The sequence below is a fragment of the Meles meles genome, chromosome 5, assembly GCF_922984935.1.
Source record: "Meles meles chromosome 5, mMelMel3.1 paternal haplotype, whole genome shotgun sequence".
NCBI classification, from domain to species: domain Eukaryota; kingdom Metazoa; phylum Chordata; class Mammalia; order Carnivora; family Mustelidae; genus Meles; species Meles meles.
Window position 1 is genome coordinate 82,801,617 of NC_060070.1, and position 21,260 is coordinate 82,822,876.

Below are 21,260 nucleotides of genomic sequence, written 5' to 3' on the forward strand. Positions count from 1 at the left end.
TCATTAAAATCTAACGACTAAAATGAAAATAAAGACCTATACTCAGTACACTCTGGTTCTAGGAACCTGGCTTGCCTGGAGACAGAGGAAGAGTTAGGGAGTGAGTAAAACTACAGTGTTTGATGTTGAGCAGAAAAGTATGAATTGGATTTTGTAAGGAGACCACTACGAGCTTGAAGAGGATTAGCCTCAAAAACAGACCATAGGAGAATTAGAAAAGGAACTCTCTAAATTTAGAACCTACCAGACATTAAATAGATGAAAGAGGCCTTTAGGAAGAGTTAAGGCCTAGATGCAAAGCCTCTCTTCCTCTGGGACACTCATGTAAGGCATACACTTACTCTGAGGCTTTTCTCCAGACCCTCACCCCCAAGCTAGACAGGATCATATGAAAAACTCCTTTCTACTACGCCACAGGGCCTCCTTTGTCTCTTTTTCTCTTTGCTGTTTTGTTTGTAGCAAAGTTTTCAGGTGCAACTTTTAAGGATGAGATAAGGTAAAAGTAGCCAAGTAAATCAATCTATGAATCCAAAACAATACATGAAGCTTCGGTATTTAGTATTTACCACAGCCAATATATGTGTGTTGAAAAATATCAGCCTAAATGAAAGAATTAACTTCCAGTAAGAAAAGAATGTGATTTGCTGAATTGCTTCTCCCTTTTTCAAAACCATGCAGGTAATATATGCTTTAAACACTAAAAATGATGAGCATGAATCAGCAATCCAAGCCCTCAAAGATGCTCATGAAGAAGAAATCCAACAGATTCTGGCAGAAACAAGAGAAAAAATACTGCAGTATAAAAGCAAAGTAACAGAGGAGTTAGATCTTAAGAGAAAGATTCAGGTTTTAGAAGCATCATTAGAAGATCACATAAAAATGAAGCAGCAGGCTTTGACAGAATTTGAAGCGTATAAGCACAGAGTTGAGGACATGCAACTTTGTGCAGAAGCCCAGCATGTCCAACGCATAGTAACCATGTCTAGAGAGGTTGAAGAGATTAGAAGGAAATTTGAGGAAAGATTACGGAGTTTTGGACAACTCCAGGTACAGTTCGAAAAAGACAAACGCTTGGCATTGGAAGATTTGCGAACTGCTCATAGACGGGAGATCCAAGAGTTGTTGAAGTCACAGCAGGACCACAGTGCCTCGGTCAGTAAAGGGCAAGAGAAGGCAGAGGAGCTGCACAGAATGGAGGTGGAGACCTTAAACCAAACCTTGGAAGAGCTAAGACTTGAACGGAAAAAGCTCATTGAGGATTATGAAGGCAAGTTGAATAAAGCTCAGTCTTTTTATGAGCATGAGCTTGATACTTTGAAAAGGTCACAGCTTTTTACAGCAGAAAGTCTACAGGCTAGCAAAGAAAAGGAAGCTGATCTTAGAAAAGAATTTCAAGGACAAGAAGCAATTTTACGAAAAACCATAGGAAAGTTAAAGACGGAGTTACAGATGGTACAGGATGAAGCTGGAAGTCTTCGTGACAAATGCCAAAAGCTTCAGATAGCACTTGTTACAGCAGAGAATAGTGTTCAGGTAAGTAAAGAATGTCACATTAAACGTACAGATTTTTACCCCCCAGTTTTGTCTTTATCTTTCCAATTAGACTACTTTAACTTTTTTTTCCATTTTGCTTTCTCCTACTTTTGCTTTTTAAGAAAATCAATAAAGGGATAATAACTCTGTAGTTATTATTTCCAACTAGACCTTCAGATATAAAGAACATTTAAAATCTTACTGATTATGACAGGATTTTATTGAAATATCATGTTAATATTTTTCACAAGTGACTTGGGAGAGTTAAAATATTGGGCTTTGGGTTTAATTGTGTTTTCTTCCTTACCTTCATTAATAATGGTCTGCTCAGAAAATGAACAAGAATTGATTGCTTTATAAACCTGAATTAAATAGGCATATGGCACATTTGAAGGCCAAGAAGTCCCTACAAATTTTGTTTTATGGGCATAGAAAATTTCATAGCTGTTTCTGTACAGTATTTGAATGGATTAAAAGAGGTAGAATAGTCTTTCATGATTGCGTCATATAATTTATGAAGATAAGTTAAAAGTGTTATCAAAACATTTAAAAGTACGTATTATTAACTGTGACTTTTGAATAAGAGAAAGTTGATGCTTGTAATTTAAGTGAATTAGTATCATTAGCTTAGCTAATTTGCTCAGCATCATTCTTGCATATTAATAATGGCTATTTGATCATTCTTAGGTTCTTCAAAAACAGCTTGATGATGCCAAGGAGGGAGAGATGGCCTTGTTGAGCAAACATAAGGAAGTGGAAAGTGAGCTAGCAGCGGCCAGAGAACGTTTACAACAACAAGCTTCAGACCTTGTCCTCAAAGCTAGTATGTGTGACCACAGTTCTTGGTATATTCCTCAGCTAAAACCAACACTGAAATGTTAATTCAAGACAGAATTCGCCTTTCCTACTCATACTTTAAAATTAGACTCTAAACACGTTGAAGGTCTCTAATTTCTTCTTAATCATAAGTAAGATAAGCAAATAATAACTTATTTTTAGGAATATACATTTATAAAAAAATTAAGAGTTAGCAGCAATAAATCATTCACTAAAAGAACAATGAAGCATTCTTTCTAAAGGCTTTTTATTCTTTAAAAACATACGTTTAAAAAAATCCATATGTATTTAAATTAGTGACCCTATATGTGAATCACAGTGTCTCATTTCATTTGGTTTATTAATAGGGATCACTTTACATATAAAAGCTGAGTTGTCCATTCTACTATGGCTAATGTGCTCATTTCTTAGCACTTACTAGAGGAAGTGCTGACCCATGTCATATGGCCAAGTGTTTATGGGGCCAGGTAAAGCCATTTGAACTAGTTCTCTGAGGATGCCATTTGATTGGCTCATCAGTGAATCCCATACAACCTTTCCCCTAACGAGGAATTTTTCAGCTTTAATGTGTACAAAAATCACCCCAAAGTGCTTGTGCAACCACAGGTGCTGGGCTCCAGCTTCAGAGCTTCTGAGACAGTAGGTCAGGGATGTTCTTCATTGCTAGCAAGGGCTCCAGGTCTCCTGGTCTAGAGCACATTGAGGATCACTGCCCTAACACAAACTTTCTGAGACCCTTTTTCTCATTCTCATTCTTCATCTCTCTTTCTCATTGTCCACTCTGCTTTTTTTTGGTTGCCATTTATTCTTTCTTTGATAACCTCGCTGTCCTTATCTGTCTCTTAATCCACCTTAGTTCTTTATCACTTCTCTTGTTTAAAACAAATTCAGTTTCAACCAAATAGCTCCCTGTCATATTTACTGTCTACATACAGATTTGTCTTTTATGAGAATTTGAAAAAAGAGATTAGAAAAGAACAGATTACTCATTTTAGCACCATAGTATTAATCAGTACATCCCTTCCTTGTTTTACTCCTGAGGATTTTATATACATCCCTGAGGAGTTGCTTCCACTTAAACTTTTTAGTTGGAAATCTTAAAAGAAGATTCTTGGGTACGGCAGGTGGGGCAGGGACACCATCAGCAATGTGAAACTGAACTTCTTTCTAGTTTAAATTAGTCTACTTGGATAAGTATTCCCATGGCAAGTATTTCTATTTTATACAGTGAAGAAATCAAAGTACTATTTGTACATGCAGACTATTTATTTCACTCAGGTAGTAAGTACAATTGTGTCATTAAATATAAACTGTTTTATACCACAATGTAATAGATTTTAAAGTGAAAGTTTTCTTTTTGGGGCATAGGTCATATTGGAATGCTTCAAGCAACTCAAATGACCCAGGAGGTTACAATTAAAGATCTACAATCAGAAAAATCAAGGGCCAATGAGAGATTATCTCAGCTTGAAGAAGAAAGAGCTTTTTTGCAAAGCAAAACTCAGAGTCTGGATGAAGAGCAGAAGCAGCAGATTTTGGAACTGGAGAAGGTAAAAAGCAGTAGAATCCGTCTCCCCCCGCCTCCCACCAAAGAAAGGAAAAGAAAAAAAATTTCAGTTTGCATCTTTTTCAAATTTGATTTAAAGTGTTTACTTCTAATTGACAATAACAGTCCATCTCTTAATTCTAGTTTTTGTTTTCGAGGAAAAATGGTATAGAGCTGGACTATCCCACATTGTGTATATGTTCAGAATATTAACAGTTTATAATGTAAAAACTTAAGACATGTCAACCTATTTCAACCAGAAACTGAATAAACTCTTATTCCAGGGGCACCTGGGTGGCTCAGTGGGTTAAGCCTCTGCCTTCGGCTCAGGTCATAATCCCAGGGTCCTGGGATCGAGTCCCACATCAGGCTCTCTGCTCCGAGGGGAGCCTGCTTCCTCCTCTCTCTCTGCCTGCCTCTCTGCCTACTTGTGATCTCTGTCTGTCAAATAAATAAATAAAATATTTAAAAAAAACCCTCTTATTCCAGTGGCATGTACATTTGTGCTTAATCATATATGTTTTTGTACTAATGAAATATATTATTGCATATCCACCTAGGAAATTTCTGTAAAACAAAAGAACAAAAAGCATCAAGCTCTGAAGATTCATATACCAACATATTGAACTTCTAGATTAAACAAATAAGACGTATCATTTGTAGAGTAATTGCTAAATATTTATTGCAGTTTTTCAGATATTCACAATACTGAGTGGGAGTTTTGGATACTTCTTTTTCTTTCCCTCAACAACCAAACATGTTCAAAACCTTGCCCCCTTGCTCACCTTCCATTCACTCCTGACCCAAGTGTCATGTGGTTTCTCTTACCACCACTCCACAGAATCTGTGTTTGTCCCAGCCTCGGGTGACATCCTGGTTGCTGGACTTGGTGAATCTTGTCCTACTGTGGTACTTACTCCTCTGTGATTTACAGCATCCCTGTTTTGGTGTTTCACATTCTCACATGTTTTCCTCCTGTCTCCCTGGCCTTGCAGTTTTGTTTTGTAGCTTCTCTTCTCCATCTGTTCCCTAACCATTGATACTCCCCAGCATTTTCACCTCATTCTACAGGCTCATCCATTCTAGTAGCATAAAATCTGTTCAGGGATCTCTCCCAAATCTGATGGTCTAGGCCCGATCTTTTCACTGAACTTAAGACATGAAAGAGTGAGTTAGTTAGTCCTGTGTCTCTGACTCCTACAAGATAGGTTGATTTCTCACAAACATTTCAAATCAGCATATCTAGAACTTTCTTCCCTCAAAAGTACTATATTTTTTTTACTCCTTTTTTCAACCAGTAGCACTACAGTCCATCTAGTTTGGTAAATCAGTCATTATTGATTACTCTTTCCTTAACCTCTTATCTGTTTCCAAGTCCTGTTGGTTTTCTATTCCTTTAATGTACTATTCCATCATCTGCTTTCATACCCTTTTACAGATTCTAGGTTTAGGTTTAGGTCATTGTGGCCTGGATTTCAGTTACAATTTCCTAGCCTATTGCCAACGTGATTGTTGTCAAAAATATGTCGGTTATGTAATTGCAATGATTCTCATTCCTATCATGATGAAATGCAGACTCCTTAGCATAAAAGACCCTTTCACATCATTTGACTCCTGCTTCCTGCTGAGCTTATCCCTCGCCACTGTCAGCCACGTATCTTCTGTTCTGTCCACACTGCTCAGCTCCATGGTCTTCCGTCTTACTTGAACTTTACCACCTGGCAGACTACCATCTTTCAAAATGCTAGAAATGGTTGTGAATTCAGGCTTTTGACATCAGATCTAGATTTGAAACTCTCATCTTTCATTTCCTGATGGGCTTGTGAGAATTAAATGAGAGAATGTGTCATCAACAGCTCAGATGTTTTCTCTTCTGGAAAGCTTTCCCTGATGTATGTGTGCGTGTATGTGTGTCACTGTCTTTCACACACACACACATCCTTTCCTACCCCTTCCAGGTTCTCTCTCTCTCTCTCTCTCTCTCTCTCTCACACACACACACACACACACACACGCACGCACGCACATGCTGATGTACATCCTTTCTCACCTGTTCCAGGCTAGGCTCCTTTACTGTATATTCTTACATCACATGATATATACTCCTTTCATAGAATTTATAAAAATTATATTGCCACTGTCTATTGTCTTTTTCCCATCATTAGACTGTGACTGCTTAAAAGGCATGTAACTGGTACTCAATAAGATTGGATTGAATAATATCTTCTGAGTGGGTAAATTGGTAAGCTCTTTTGTGTGCAGCTTTGACATACGGGAAGCCTTTCTCTTAAGCTCACAGTTGTGCTAACTTGTACTAGTTCTAACCTAATAATAGTCTATTTTATCACTTGTGTTAAAATTATTCATTTTGCCTGTGCTACCCTGTCATTTTCTGAGAATACTGATGATGTAATCTCATATCCAAAGTCTAAATCCCATAGTGCTCAGTTCTTTCAAGTTTATGTATTTATTGAGTATCCAGAATACTAATAGCAGTAACGAAAAAAGCAGGTGCAATTATTGATCTTTATTTGCTTTAATTTTAGAAAGTAAATGAAGCAAAGAAAACTCAGCAAGAATATTATGAGATGGAGCTCAAAAACCTGCAAAATAGACTGGAAGGGGAGGTAGCTCAATTAAATGAGGCTCATTCTAAGACCTTGGAAGAATTAGCTTGGAAGCACCACGTGGCAATTGAGACTGTCCACAGTAATGCAATTAGGGATAAGAAAAAACTGCAAGTGGTGAGTACAAATTCAACGTAGCCTTGCATTGGTAAACTGGAGGGGTTTCTGTAATGATCCAGTGTGACCCATACAGAGTTGCTTCATTTTGATGGCTGCTCTCTCATAATCACTCTGTAAATCATGATTCAAAGAGTGACTTAAAAATTGTAGACATGGGATGTAGTTGATTAAATTGGTATGAAGCATTCCTACTTTGTATAAGCCGTAGCAGAAACACTCGCTTGATCTTGAGCTGTCTCCTCGTGAGACCGCATCTTCGATGTGTGCTCCTCAGGAAGCTCAGCTGCTTGGAGCACTTATTCTCCTGTAGATGTCTGCTTCCTGTTACATAGTAGAAAAAGCGAGGTGTCTGACAGATGTGGGCCTTACACTGAGCTCTTGGCTTATAGTTGCCTAATCTTGGGTCTCAAAAGCCACGCCTCAGGCTCCTCAGTGGACAGAGGAAGATAAAATCCATCTTGTAATGTTCTTATGAGGGTTAAGTGAGATAAAATGTTGAGAAATCAGACAAGTCCTAGCATATAGTGACAAATAAATGTTAGTTATTAGTCCTTATTGTGTGCCAGGCGCTGCAGTGATATTTTCTATCTGTTTTATTTAATCCTCACAACACTCTCATAGGCTTAATTGCTCAACCTTTCTTCCTGGAGAGGAGGTGGAGGACAGAGAGGTTAAACACTTGTGCAAACACATGCAACTAGTAAGAAGCAGTCAGGTCTTGAACTCAGGTCTCAGATATCAAATCCTCAGACATTTAACCACCACACATAGGCATGTATTCATGATGGTTGCTATATATTTTATGTAATAGCATTTTACAGTTTCCCAAGCTTTATTGTATATTTCTTATTACTTAAGACTTGGAGATTAATGTCATTTTAGTATGTGGGTGGTGAAATAGGTTTAGTAAACCTAAATGATGTATTCAGTACCACTAACCTAGTAAATAGAAGAGGTTGGATATGAATTGAGATCTTTGCCTCTATGTCTCTTCCTTTTATAATTCAGCTATTTGGAAAGAATGTTCAACACCTGAACTTAATTAAAAATTCAGATAAAGCTTCCTGTTAGAGTGTTATTTCTATCTAAACTTACTATTTGATGTTTATGTAGCTGGAGACAAAACTTAATGACATGTTATTTCTCAAAATTGTGGTTGTTGTTTTCTCTGTGCCAGGTCGCTATTCCAGAACAAATTTGTACAGCTTTAATTACGTGGTGCATGTGCGTGCTCACTGACTGTACATATGTGCCAAGCGCTCAGGGATTTAGAGGGAAGTATTTAGTGGTAACTGCTGCTTCAGTTAGCTCTTCCATAGCTATTTTTTGTTACTATTTTTTCATTTCTACGTCCCTTATTCATCTTAGCCTTTTCCTCTCTTTTTGTAGCAGTTAACTTGCAGGTGTTCTGCTTTTTGTCTCTCTCTATTCCTCTTAGTATTACATTCTAAGTACTAGAATCAAGGCATCTTTCATCAATATCACTTTTGCCTCCTTCTCTCCTAATTATCCCCCTGCCTGTTGAATTTCAATTTCTGAGCCTCCTAAAAATCTGCTTTATGCTATTTACATTTCTTGTAATCTTTCTTTAAAATGTGGTTGCTATAAAACAGATGACATGAATTTCCTGTGTGTGAACATACTCAAAATAGCTGTATCTGTACCCTTCTCTTTTCTCAAAATAACTTATCACTTGCTGCTTCATTCCTCTCTTGCCTAGCTAGCTCATTTCTGAGCATAAGCTCAAACCACTGTACTTTTAGAATAGTCTTTCTCCAATGTCAAATTATCTTTTAAAGAACATTTACTGAAAGGTGAATTCTCCATTCCTTATTAGTATCAAAAGGGATTATGTTTTCTTTCATAATTCCATTTTATCCACTCTATTTGAAAGTGAATATATAGAGAATCCATACAGAAAAGAGTTAACATAGCAGGCCTGAAGCTGCTGTCCTTAGAAAGGTAGGGGGCAATGTTGGCCCTTGCTAGTGTCTGGGAACTTGAATTTCAGGAGGGTTTCCACCATTCCCTGGTAAGAATGGCTCATGTGCCTAAAGAGTTTATGCAAACAATATGATTTGTGCTGAACATCTGCTTTCCTTCTTGAAGTCTGAATGTTTGGCACATGCTAGTCAGAGGGTACCCATGTCATTAGCCCCCAGTGAAAAACCTGGGCACTGAGTCACTCATGAGTTTTCCTGATAGACAGCATTTTACTGTCACAACTTTCTGGAGAGTCCTGTGTGAGAGAACTCTTAAAAACTCATGCCTGGTTTCCTGCAGACTTCGCCCCATTGCCTTTTCCCTTTGCTGATCGTGCTTAGGCTCCTTTTGCTGTGTATGATAAACTAGATCTGTGATTACGAATAGATGCTGAATCCTGTGAGTCATCCCAGCAAATCATCAAACCTGGACTTTGCCTTGGAGCACCACAGAGTGCTGTTTACTCCTCTTCTAACCTTACGCTATAGAAACATTGAGCCATGTGTAACATACCAGGTCTTTGTACTGCCATGGTTTTTGCACAGGTTTCTTCTCTCTTCGATTTCCCTCTTGCTTCACCACCTTTTTTTAATGATGCACTCCTTCAGACTTGACTTACGGATTGTGTTCTCTGTGCAAATTTCCTCACCAAGCTAGAACTTACCAGTTCTCCATCCATATACACTTGTAGTACTTATGTTCATTTAACTTTCATCATATATTCTTTAGTTGCTTGTTATCTTTAGCTGATTAAGGACAGACCCCATGTTTTACTGCCTGTATATCCCAAGTATTAAGTGCATGCCAAATAATAGGCTTTCTTCAGTAAGTATCTATTTTACTGGTATTGCTTCTTTTGATGCCTTAATTTTGTACTTGGTAATTTTTTAAAAAAATTTAATTTCTTGGGCGCCTGGGTGGCTCAGTGTGTTAAGCCACTGCCTTCGGCTCAGGTCATGATCTCAGGGTCCTGGGATCGAGTCCCACATCAGGCTCTCTGCTCAGCAGGGAGCCTGCTTCCCTCTCTCTCTCTCTCTGCTTGCCTCTCTGCCTACTTGTGACCTCTCTCTCTGTGTCAAGTAAATAAATAAAATCTTAAAAAAAAAATTTAATTTCTTTTCAGTGTAACAAAATTCATTGTTTATGCACCACATCCAGTGCTCCATGCAATATGTGCCCTCCATAATACCCACCACCAGGCTCCCCCAACCTCCCACTGTACTTGGTAATTCTTGACTATGTTCCAGTGTTCCAGAACTGTTCCTGGATTTTTGTTTTTTTATGTAAATATAAAAGAATTCTGTATAAGAGATAGTGAGAATTTTTTTATCTCCCCAATTATCACTTACATCATATATTTCTGTTGCTGGCTCAGTTTGATCTAGAGAAGTCAAATATTCTTACCATTTAAAATAATTATTTAACCACATCATAAGTGATTCAGAATGATAGACTCTAAGCCCTTAGGATTAATTAGAATAATAACTCCAATATTATTGTTTAAAGATAAGGCTGATTCGAAAAGCAAAGTATCAAAATATAATACAATGGAATACTATGCAGCCATCAAAAGAAATGAAATCTTGCCATTAGCGACGACGTGGATGGAACTAGAGGGTATTATGCTTAGCAAAATAAGTCAGTCGGAGAAAGACAACTATCATATGATCTCCCTGATATGAGGAAGTGGAGATGCAACATGGGGGGTTTGGGGGGTAGGAAAAGAATAAATGAAACAAGATGGGATCGGGAGGGAGACAAACCATAAGAGACTCTTAATGTCACAAAACAAACCGAGGGAGGCCGAGGGGAGGGGAGTAGGGAGAGGGTGGTGGTTATGGACATTGGGGAGGGTATGTGCTATGGTGAGTGCTGTGAAGTGTGTAAACCTGGCAATTCACAGACCTGTACCCCTGGGGCTAATAATACATTATATATTTATAAATAAAAAAAATTTTTTTAAGTATCAAAATATAAAACAATTGTCTTTTTCTTGGAGTCTTTGAAGTATATAATATTTGTTACTGTCTTTTCCTAAGGAATTGGAGGAACAATATAAAAAGGAGAAACTAAACCTGGAAGAGGATAAAAGTCAACTTCAGCAAGAGCTGGAAAACCTGAAGGAAGCATTAGAAGAGAAGCTAAATACAGCCAATCACGAGGCAAGAATTCTTTAGGCTTATCACCTGTATTATATCTTACGGGTAACATCTTATTTGGTAACATTGTATATGTCGGTGACCCTCGCTGATGGTAAAATATCACATGCTTTCACTGGTGCTGTTTTTTCATAATACATTGGTTATATCTCACCAGGTAAAAATTTACTACTCAAAACATCAGACCAAGGTGCCTTTGTGGGGAAAAAGCAAAACAAAGGATAACATCACTTTGTAAGAAAGAAAACAGAAGAGGTTTATCTACCTTTTGTAAAACAGTGACTTATTATTCTCTACACTGTATCTCTATTTTAAAAAGAGAGACTATAAATTTATAACTTAGGATTTTATAAGTTCTACAGAGTGACATTAAAATAATTTTTAAATGTCATAAGAAAATAGTATTGTTTAGCTTAGGAAAGACTAAGAATAGAGTATGATAAGAATGTTATAAATCAAGAAGTTGTGAATAAAATAAATGTAAAAACAGTTTAAAAACTATAATATTGTTTGTTCTATTCCTTTCTCTTTATTGCCTAGGTTCACCTATGCCCTAGAACAGCCTTCCTGTTGTCTTCTTGTCCTTCATTCCAGTTCATCCTTCATGTGGACAGTCTTGTCTTGTAGAGTGCTCTTCCTAAAACATGTCCGTGTCTGGACATTTCTCATCTTGTCGACTGTTCTACCTCACTAGCATCATCTCTCCCAAAGTCTTTCAATCCTACTTTCTCATTACTCTGCTTCTACCCAGGAAAACAACGCCAAAACATGAGTGCCCCAGGGCATGCTAATCATTTGCATTCAGCCTTCTTTAATTATCTTTAAACATTTATCCAAGGAAGGCACCAATCATCACATTTGGAAATGATAGAATTAAGACTGTTGCAAGTTGCCCCTGCTTTTAAGTGGAGCACCCTGTGAAACCTTTTGTAAGCTGAAGTGGTATAAAATGAATAAGTAGTTACCATTAATTTATACAGAAAAACTTTGGAGCACTCCCAAACCCCGAAACTAACCTCTCTTAGGCTTTTCTGATACCTTAGGATCCTTCTTGCTAACAGATGCAAAGATGCTCACAGACAGAGTTCACAACTATGGTGGCACGATACTGAGATGCTGAGTGTTCTCAGGATAGGGACTCGGCGGGGCTGCGCTCACTGCTTGCGATGCACGCTGCACTGCCTCTATGAGGGCTTGCGATTTTACTTTTTGCCTTTTTCTGTAAAAGCGAAAATCTCTCCAGATTACTTTTGGTTAGCAAAAAGTGCTATCATAGGTTTTTTATGAAAGTGAAGTGGCATAACATGAACTTTGAAAAAGCAAGGGATATATCTATATTTGTATTGGCTCAGCCTCTCTCCTCTTGTCCAAGATAATTCACCACTGGCCCCAGATTTGTACACCTCTCCCAGCAGAATATGATCCTTGTAGTTATGGTGTCCCACTCTCATTAAAAGGCAGTTTAGCGACCATCTGTGTTTCTCAAGAAGGTCCCCCAGGGTCTACTCTCTGTTTGAAATGGTTTAAATATTTCTCCAATCTACACACTGTGATTTCACTGAGAAGAATTCTAAGAAACACATAATTGATTTTCCTTTTAGATAGGTTCTCAATTATGCTTTAGCACCCTGCTGATGTTTTGGTGCCATATTAGAATTGCTCCCCAGGAATATGCCTGGCTCATCCCTCCACATGCACCTGCTGTTTCCTTCAGCCTGGGCATCTTTTTTCTTGTCCTACGTGGCTGGGTAGGATCTCTAGAGATAAGCTTTCTTGTTTTGTTTCCTGCTCTTAAGTGAAGGATGTCAACATTTTAGAGTTAAATATTATGCTTCTCTAAAGTTTTATTTTGTAAATGCTCTTTAATAAGTTTAGGAAATTCTCTTATAATTCTAGTTTCTTAAGTTAAAAAGAAATCACAAACTGATGTAGATTTTTCTGCATCTGTTGAGATCATACTTTTTTTCTTAATGTGGTACCTTAGATTAATTTTCTTTTTTTTTTTTTTTAAGATTGTATTTATTTGTCAGAGAGAGAAAACACAAGCAGGCAGACTGGCAGGCAGAGGGAGAGGGAGAAGCAGGCTCCCTGCAGAGTAAGGAGCCCAATGAGGAGCTTGATCCCAGGACCCCGGGATCATGACCTAAGCCGAAGGTAGCTGCTTAACCGACTGAGCCACCCAGATGTCCTTAATTTTCTTTTTTTTTTTTTTAAGATTTTATTTATTTATTTGAAAGAGAGAGATCACAAGTAGGCAGAGAGGCAGGCAGAGAGAGAGACTCCCTGCAGAGCAGAGATCCCGATGCGGGGCTCGATCCCAGGACCCTGAAACCATGACCTGAGCCAAAGGCAGAGGCTTTAGCCCACTGAGCCACCCAGGTGCCTCCTTAATTTTCTAATAGTAAATCAACTTTGGATTTCTAAAGGTCCTACTTAGCCATAATAGATTACATATATATATCTTTTTATATAAGAACTAGATTCAGTTTCCTAATATTCATTTTGGTATTTTTGAGCCTGGGTTCAGAAAGATCACTTTGTACTTTTCCCTTTTTATATCATCCTTTTCTAGTTTTGGAATCAAGGTTCTACTAGTCTCATACAATGAAAAAAGACTTACTTCTTTTTCTGTTCTCTGGGAAAGTTGTGTGAGATTGACATGGTTTTTTAATCTTAACTGCATCATTGTTAAAAATGGTGAAATTTTTTAAATTTAATATTATGAATTGGGAAATTCATAATATGAAAACAATTTTTAAAACTTGTTAAGTCTAGTACGACACATGAAAGAAATTTAATACTCTGGTTGTGTCCAGTTCAGTGTAGTCTTGTATGCCAGTCTATTAAGTCAAAATTAAAATTAAAATCTTATTTTCTTCAAATATTCTGTGTTCTTTTTGACTTTTATCTTTTTGACCCATCATTTACTAAAAACTGATACTCTGACGGTGGATTTATTTCTCCTCCATTCTGTCAATTTTTGCTTTGACTATTTAGAAGCTTTGTATATTCATACAAATATAAAACTCTTTAACTTACTTAATGGATCATACCTTTTGTTTTAGTCTCTGTTGTTTGATACTGCATAACCAGCTTTCTTTTAGTTTGATATGACTGTTATATCTTTTTCCATCTACCGACCTTTCATTGTTCTGCAACCTTATATTTACACGCATCTCTTGCCAAACATATATAGCTGCATTTTATCTAGTCTGAAGGTTTTGCTCTTTATTTAAGAGAGAGCAAGTAGGGGGAGGAGCAGAGAGGGAGGAGAGGGACAGGAAGAGAATCTTCAGGAGACTCTGTACCAAGTGCAGAGTACCTGAGATCATGACCTGAGTTGAAACCAAAAGTCAGACATCCAACCGGTTGAGCCACCCAGGTGCCCTTGGAGTTTTTTCCTTTTAAATAGAGTTTATTCCATTTATATTTATTGGATAGAAAGTAGGTATATGAAAAACAGGAGGAAAGAATTAGGGGGTACTTCATAAAGATGAAAATGATTATTTTAGAAAAAATTAATGTATTATCTTCATAAGATGGATCTTGATATCTTATAAATGATAAAACCAAAAACATAAGTAGGTCAACTGTGGATTTCAGTGATTAATTCATGAAAGCCAGAGTCCTGTTAGGATATTAAAGGAAACTAATGAGTCTAAATCTCAGATGGAAGATAAAATCCTATTAGCCCATCAAATGTTGTTTGGATCACCTTTGAGGACAAAATACTAGGCTGAATGGTCAATGAATCTATTATGGTCTTTTTAAATATTTTTATAACCTTTAAGTTACAGATTTTCTTCTGGATGTAAGTTTTTTAAGCATATATATAGAGTTCAGTATTTTGTTAAAAATCATTTGGATTTATTTATTATAAAATGTTTTATCACCGTTGATATACTGCCTGACATATGGTAAGAGATCTGTATTTATAACTGAAATATTTGTTGAATGAGTAAAACTCATCCTTAAAAACTAAGTCAGCTTCTACAAATAAGAGTGTTACTGGTTTTTCTATTGCTGTGTAACAAATTACCACAAAACTTAGTGACTTAGCATAGGTTTATTACCTCAAAGTGTTATGGGTCAGGAGTCCAAGTATAGGTTAGCTGGATCCTCTGCTCAGGATCTCACAGGGTTGAAATCAAAGTGACAGCCACACTGTAGTCCCATGTGAGGCACAGGGTCCATTTTCAAGCTTGTCGGTTGTTTGTCAGAATTAATTAATTTGTGCCTATATGACTGACACTTATTACTAAATTGGTCTCCAGAAAAGTTAGTAGTAGTTACATATCTTTTATGATTTAGGAAACATTTATTGACTGCATGGTATCTTTTGGTGGTAGTGATACTTTGACAAAAGGTCAAGGAACTCATAGCTTCAAGTGGCTGTTATGACTGGTGATAAATACAATGCACTTTTTAAATTCCAGGAGAGGAAGTGATTCTCTACCATAAGCATTCAGAAAAGCTCTGGAGAATGTGATGTTAGAGAATTTTTAAATGTGGTATGGAAGGTGGCCTTTCCAAGGTAATGGAAATTTGCAGATGTAGGAATGATGAAAGATAATATAGGTACAAGGAATAGTGTAAGTATGATCATGTTGGCACTCAAGTTATAATGCCTTGGTGAACTATGTAAGTTCAGTTCACCATAGTCTCTCAACCCCAGCACTCCTGATTGGGCAGATAATTCTTTAGGGCGTTTAGTAGTATCCCTGTTCTCTACATTCTAGATACTAATAGTGTGTGCCACAATGTTTCCCCTTCAGTTGTAACAACCAAAAATGTCTCCAGACACTGTCCTTGGGGGCAAAATTGACCCTGGTTGAGAATTAGTGTACTTGACAATATGGCACTTGTCAAGAAATGTGGTAGAAAAGGAAGTTGAAGCTAAATTGTGACTCTGTGCCATAGCAAAGCTTCAGAATTTGTCCTAATGACAGAGTGCTAGCAGCAGAGCAGCAACTGACACTCTCAGATGATCTCAGGAAAAGAATTCTGGTGGCAGTAGGAGAATGAGTCATATGGGGAGGGGACTGGTCATCAGAGTTGGGTAGATGACTTAAGATGCTATTACATTAGTCTGGGCAAGAGTTGATTAGCTTCTTGACTAGGAAAGCAAAACATGGGAGTGGAGAAGATTATTCAAAAATAGAATTTATAGGACCTGATGTGTGATAAGTGGTAGAAAAAGACTCCAGTATCTAGCTCAGGTGTTTGGACAGGTAATTATGCCGCTCTGGGAAGATGGGTATTACAGGAGGAAAGCTACACAAGAATGGCAAGATATTGAATTGTTCGGACCTGAAGAGCTCCCACTGCGACAGCCTGCCACGCTCACAGACCCCGCAGGATACCGCCCGAGCTTCGGAACTCAACACGCACAGCATCGGCGAGAAGAACAGCTCTCAGTCGGAGGAAGATTATATGGAGAGAAGGAAGGAAGTCGAGAGCATCTTGAAGAAGAACTCCGACTGGATCTGGGACTGGTCAAGTCGGCCAGAAAACATCCCCCGCAAGGAGCTGCTCTTCAAGCACCCGAAGCGCACGGCCACGCTTAGCATGAGGAACACGAGCGTCATGAAGAAGGGGGGCATCTTCTCGGCGGAGTTCCTCCAGGTCTTCCTCCCGTCCCTGCTGCTTTCCCACCTGCTGGCCATCGGGCTGGGGATCTCCATCGGGAGGCGCCTGACCACTTCCACCAGCAACTTCTGATGAAGCCTGGGAGCTGGTCTCTGTCCCGCAGCGGGGGGTCGGCGCTGCGAGCCGAAGAGCCGCCTGGGGCCGAGCGGAGCACGTCTCTTGATCCGGCCGGCTGTTCTGTGAACCGTGCGCTCCTCGTCCGCTACAACGAAAGACAAGACGGAAAACCCCCAACACGCTAAGCTGTACTCAAACCTACGGGACACATGCCGAGGAGCGTCTCCTGTAGAAACCGGGTCGTGAGTTCTGTTCGGGTGTCATAAGTAGCAAAGTGTTAAGTAATTTCAACACACTAGATACGATGTGTAGGGATTGTAAAACATCTAGGCTGGAACTAAGTAGAGAGGCCAGGCTTAGAGCTAAAGATTAGGAAGTCACTGAAGCCGTTAACACAGAAGATTGCTGGTAACAAAGAGGAGCACCAGTACTGAATTAACAGAGCCAGAGAGAGATGGAGAGGAGAAATCAAAAGCATGAGAATTGATGGATTTGAGAGCAACATGAAAACAGATACTTTCAAGAGGTAGAAGTGCCTAGGGCCTCACAGAGTCACACAATGATTAGAAGCCAAAAAGTATGAGACCTGGAAAGGTCATGCAATCAAGGGTTCTCTGAGGACCTTCCTACAATGTCAGTGGAAAAGTGGGACAAAAGTTAGATTTAATAGGTTTAATTTGAAAGTGCTCTTTTAGGACTATATATAAATGGAAGAAGAGAGAAAAATGAAGTTCTTCAACCTCATACCAGAGATGTTCGAGATGGGCTAAGATCGAAATGTCATATCGAATCATGAATATAAATACAAATAAAATAGGAAAATGCAAGTGACAAAGCTTAGGACTGGGAAGGCCTTTCAACACATGATGGCAATGTTACAAATTAAAAACAGAATACTTATACAGTGAAAGCTACAATTTTTGTATATCGAGATACACCATAAGTAAAATTATGAGAGAGGAAAAATTGGGGAGGGGTAAAGTAAGTGATTGGCAAATTGCATGAGTAACAAAATCATGTCTTTAGCACCTTAAAAATATATACAAAATATTAAAAAAATACAGATACCCGAATTTTTTTAATGAGCTGAAGGAGAACATGAAAAATATAATTTTAACTGCTATAATTTAAAAACGGGAAATGAAATTAATGAGATGTCATTCCATAAAATTAATAAATAAATAAATAAAATTAATGATAAAAATTGAAACCATGAAGTGTTGATAAGGGCAAAGAAATAAGCACAAAAAGTTGCTGATGGGAATATAAAATCATATAATTTACTTGGAAAGAATTTAGCACTATTAAAAGTCTTAAAGATGAATATGTCTTTTGACTCCTGAATTTCACTGTATTTAACTGAAGCAAATAATTAAATATTACTGACAAAATTTCATCATCGTTTATAGAAGAAATTTAGAAACAGCAAGTCTGACAAATATTACAAAATGTTGCTGATTAACAGGAATGAAAGGATCTGCAAAGGCCCTGAGGCAAGAATTTTCTAGGAATTGAAGGTTGCCAGTGTGGGTGGGACTGTAATCACAACTATAATAATAATTCTTATTTATTTAGTTCTTACTATGTCCCAGGTGTTGTTTTATATAGTCTCTCCTTTATACTCTTTGTTCTTTTAATTCTCTCAAACCCCATGCTGTAATTACTAGATATCAAGTCACAAAAAAGCTGTGGGACTTTCCCAAGTCACATAGTAAGTGGGTAAAGCCAGAATTCTAATCTTGGCAGTGTGATTTCAGAATTCAGTTCTTAACCCAAGGAGCATAAAGACCGAGGAAGGGAGTTGGCAAGAGAAAGCTGGAGACTGAGGCAGGTTCTATGCCTCGGAGGCCTTGTAACCCCTTGAAGGATTTTTGGATGTTATTTTAAGAGAAACACAAAGAATTTGGAGGATGCTGAGTACAAATAAGTGGATGCTTGCTTGGTCTTAGGGCTTATACTCATGTCTGTATTTGTAATTTATAAAAAACTGACACAAGGAGATTGAATCAGAGAAGAGCATGCATGAGTGAATATTGCAGGGAAGAGGTTTCTATATACTGTATTCCTTCAGTGCTCAAGAGGAGTCAGAGGATTGATCTCTACTGCCAGTGGCAGAAGTCCCAGCTCAAACCAGCCTAAGGAAATTTATTGAATCATGTTGACTGGAAAAGTCCCGGGGGAATGTTAGCATCAGGCATGACCAGATTCAGAACTGAAATTTTTTATGCTGGAACTCAGCTTCTCTTTTTCTCCAGTTGGATTTGTTCTTTGTGTTGACCTCCTGTTTTAGTCATACGTTCTCTTAGGTTATATGTGCAACTGGAAAAAGACCTTTTTTAGGAACTTCTTTAAAGTCTGGAGATCACTGTGTAAAGATGAACTTATACCATGTGCCTGCCTCTGATCCAGTCCTCATGGCCAACAGAATGAGATTACTGAACTGGTTTATGCTTCAAGGAAATGCCACTTTCATTCCTGGGTTTGGGTTGACATGGACCCATAGGGAAGAAAGGCAGATGCTGCACATGACAAAAAAGAGATTTTGATATGACAACAGATGTGTTCCTTACATAACCGCTTTCATTATGTTTTAGAAAACAAAGCTTAATTAGTTGTGTTCGTTACTTATTATTTGCTTATTATGTTTAATTGCACAGCATGTTAAAGTTTTTTTCTTTTTAAACATTCATTCTGTCTCTACTTAGTTTCTTTTTTTTTTTTTTTTAATATTTTATTTATTTGACAGAGAAATCACAACTAGGCAGAGAGGCAGGCAGAGAGAGAGGAGGAAGCAGGCTCCCTGCGGAGCAGAGAGCCCGATGTGGGGCTCGATCCCAGGACCCTGCGATCATGACCTGAGCCGAAGGCAGAGGCTTTAACCCACTGAGCCACCCAGGCGCCCCTCTACTTAGTTTCTTGAACAGCCTTTCTCTTTTAATTCTTTGTGTAATAGCTAGAATACTGTTCTTCATAAGTTTTTTCATGTATTCCATTTGTACTTATAATCTTACTCACTTGAAAATTACCTGGATTGTGGAACAAAATTTTTTTCCATGTTGATAAATTTGGTCATCTCCTTACTAATTGGTACCTGGTATTTGTATGTTGCTTTCTAATTAAAGAATCTTTTCCCATATATCCTTGAGCTTAAATATTATAATAACTATGAGGTAGGTATCATTTTTCTGACTTTATAGTGGCAGACCAAGAACTTGAAACTCAATCTTTTACCTAAGTTCAGTACTCTTTTTTTTTTTTTTTAAAGTATACTCCTAAGGTAGGGCTCAAACTCTGAGGGTCCACAGACTGAGCTAGCAGAGCCCCAGGTTCAATACTCCTTAACTCTGTTACACCTTCCTTATAGTATTCATTCACCCATGTGACACATTTATGGCAAGCCAGAGCAACATAGAAAGCAGGGAAGATACAAATAAACTAGGTAGACTAGAGAAAGGGGCATAAATTCAGGGACAAAAAAAATTCTAGGACATGGTAAATGAATATTAAATGTAAATATGCTATTAAATTTTTTAAATTGGGGAAAAAAGATGTCTTTGTATAATATTTTAAATTTCTAGAATGACTCAAAGTAGTTGATCAACCTGATAGAACTAATTATAACCATGAAATAAATACTCCCAACAGGTATCTAGAGAGGCACTAGGCCCAGAGGATTTTAATGGATGACTTTTATTAAAATTTTGAGAAACAGATAAATTTTAACTGAAAATATTTCAGAGCACAAAAAAATTGGAAGCTTTCCAGCTCAGTGTATCAGGCTGGCATCCCTTTAAAGATAGTAACATAAACATCTGCATGGAAAGGGGACAGGAAAGGGGTGGTCATTTGAGAGGAGGCTGAAAGAGAATGTTTACAGTTTTCCTTGTGATGCCTGTATTTACAATGAGAAATATTCAGGTGTTATTTTAAAATTAGAAGTTTTCATTTCTATAGGATTTTGATAAACTTGGCTGTTTTATAAAAAGGAGATTTTTACTACATAGCACTTTCCTAGATAAAGTATTTCACATATTGGTTTTAGTTCTCATAACTTGAAGATATGAATCTGCCTAATCAACAAATTGATTTATTAGCTCCTAATTTCAAGAGTGTACAAATTCAACTTTGTTGAATTTGTTGAATTTATTAGCTCCTAATTTCAAGAGTGTACAAATTCAACACAAGCAGGAGGAAGGGGAGAGGGAGAAGCAGGCTCCCCACCAAGCAGGGAGCCCGATGCAGGACTCAATCCGAGGACCCTGGGATCATGACCTGAGCCAAAGGCAGACACTTAATGACTGAGCCACCCAGGCGCCCCCTAAAACTCTTAACAATTTCATGAGGAAATTTTGTATGGAAATGAAGAAATCACAACTTAATGTAATGTGCATTTTGCAGCTCATTAATATTGACCTAAATCAGTTGCCTTTATAACCAGCAGGAAAACTAGGCTCAAATGAAGTATAAGTGGTTCCATTTTAAAAAGCAGTTTTAAAAATATTTTTATCTAAAATAATATTTTTTTCCTCTGTCTTTGATATAATCTTCATCTTGTTCTAGTTTCTTTTTGTAGGGATTTGATTATTTGATGGAACTAGGAATTCTCTTTGTTAAAATGGGGGCTTGAGTTATCCACTTATTTACATGGTTGTCATGAAAGAGGGAAATCATAAATATGGAGGTCTTTGATGAGGGGTAACAGATGAAAGCTATCATGATTATTTGATTGCTTCTTCCAAATTTATCAAA

The 21,260-nt window shown here is 37.7% G+C and overlaps 2 protein-coding genes across 7 annotated transcripts in view; both read left to right on the forward strand.

The window, feature by feature from the left end:
- FAM184A (family with sequence similarity 184 member A) overlaps positions 1 to 21,260 on the forward strand; it is a 116,877-nt gene that overhangs the window by 48,943 nt on the left and 46,674 nt on the right. For all 6 annotated transcript variants that reach the window (XM_046006738.1, XM_046006732.1, XM_046006734.1 and 3 more), the window contains exons 2-6: positions 679 to 1,533; positions 2,221 to 2,356; positions 3,739 to 3,920; positions 6,463 to 6,660; positions 10,686 to 10,808. In XM_046006738.1, the coding sequence (XP_045862694.1) occupies positions 679 to 1,533; positions 2,221 to 2,356; positions 3,739 to 3,920; positions 6,463 to 6,660; positions 10,686 to 10,808 (1,494 nt within the window). The remainder of the gene's footprint in view (positions 1 to 678; positions 1,534 to 2,220; positions 2,357 to 3,738; positions 3,921 to 6,462; positions 6,661 to 10,685; positions 10,809 to 21,260) is intronic.
- Positions 16,059 to 16,696, forward strand: LOC123941538 (BCL2/adenovirus E1B 19 kDa protein-interacting protein 3-like). The gene has a single exon (XM_046004830.1). It carries the CDS (start codon positions 16,059 to 16,061, stop codon positions 16,524 to 16,526), a length of 468 nt encoding a protein of 155 aa, XP_045860786.1. The 3' UTR covers positions 16,527 to 16,696.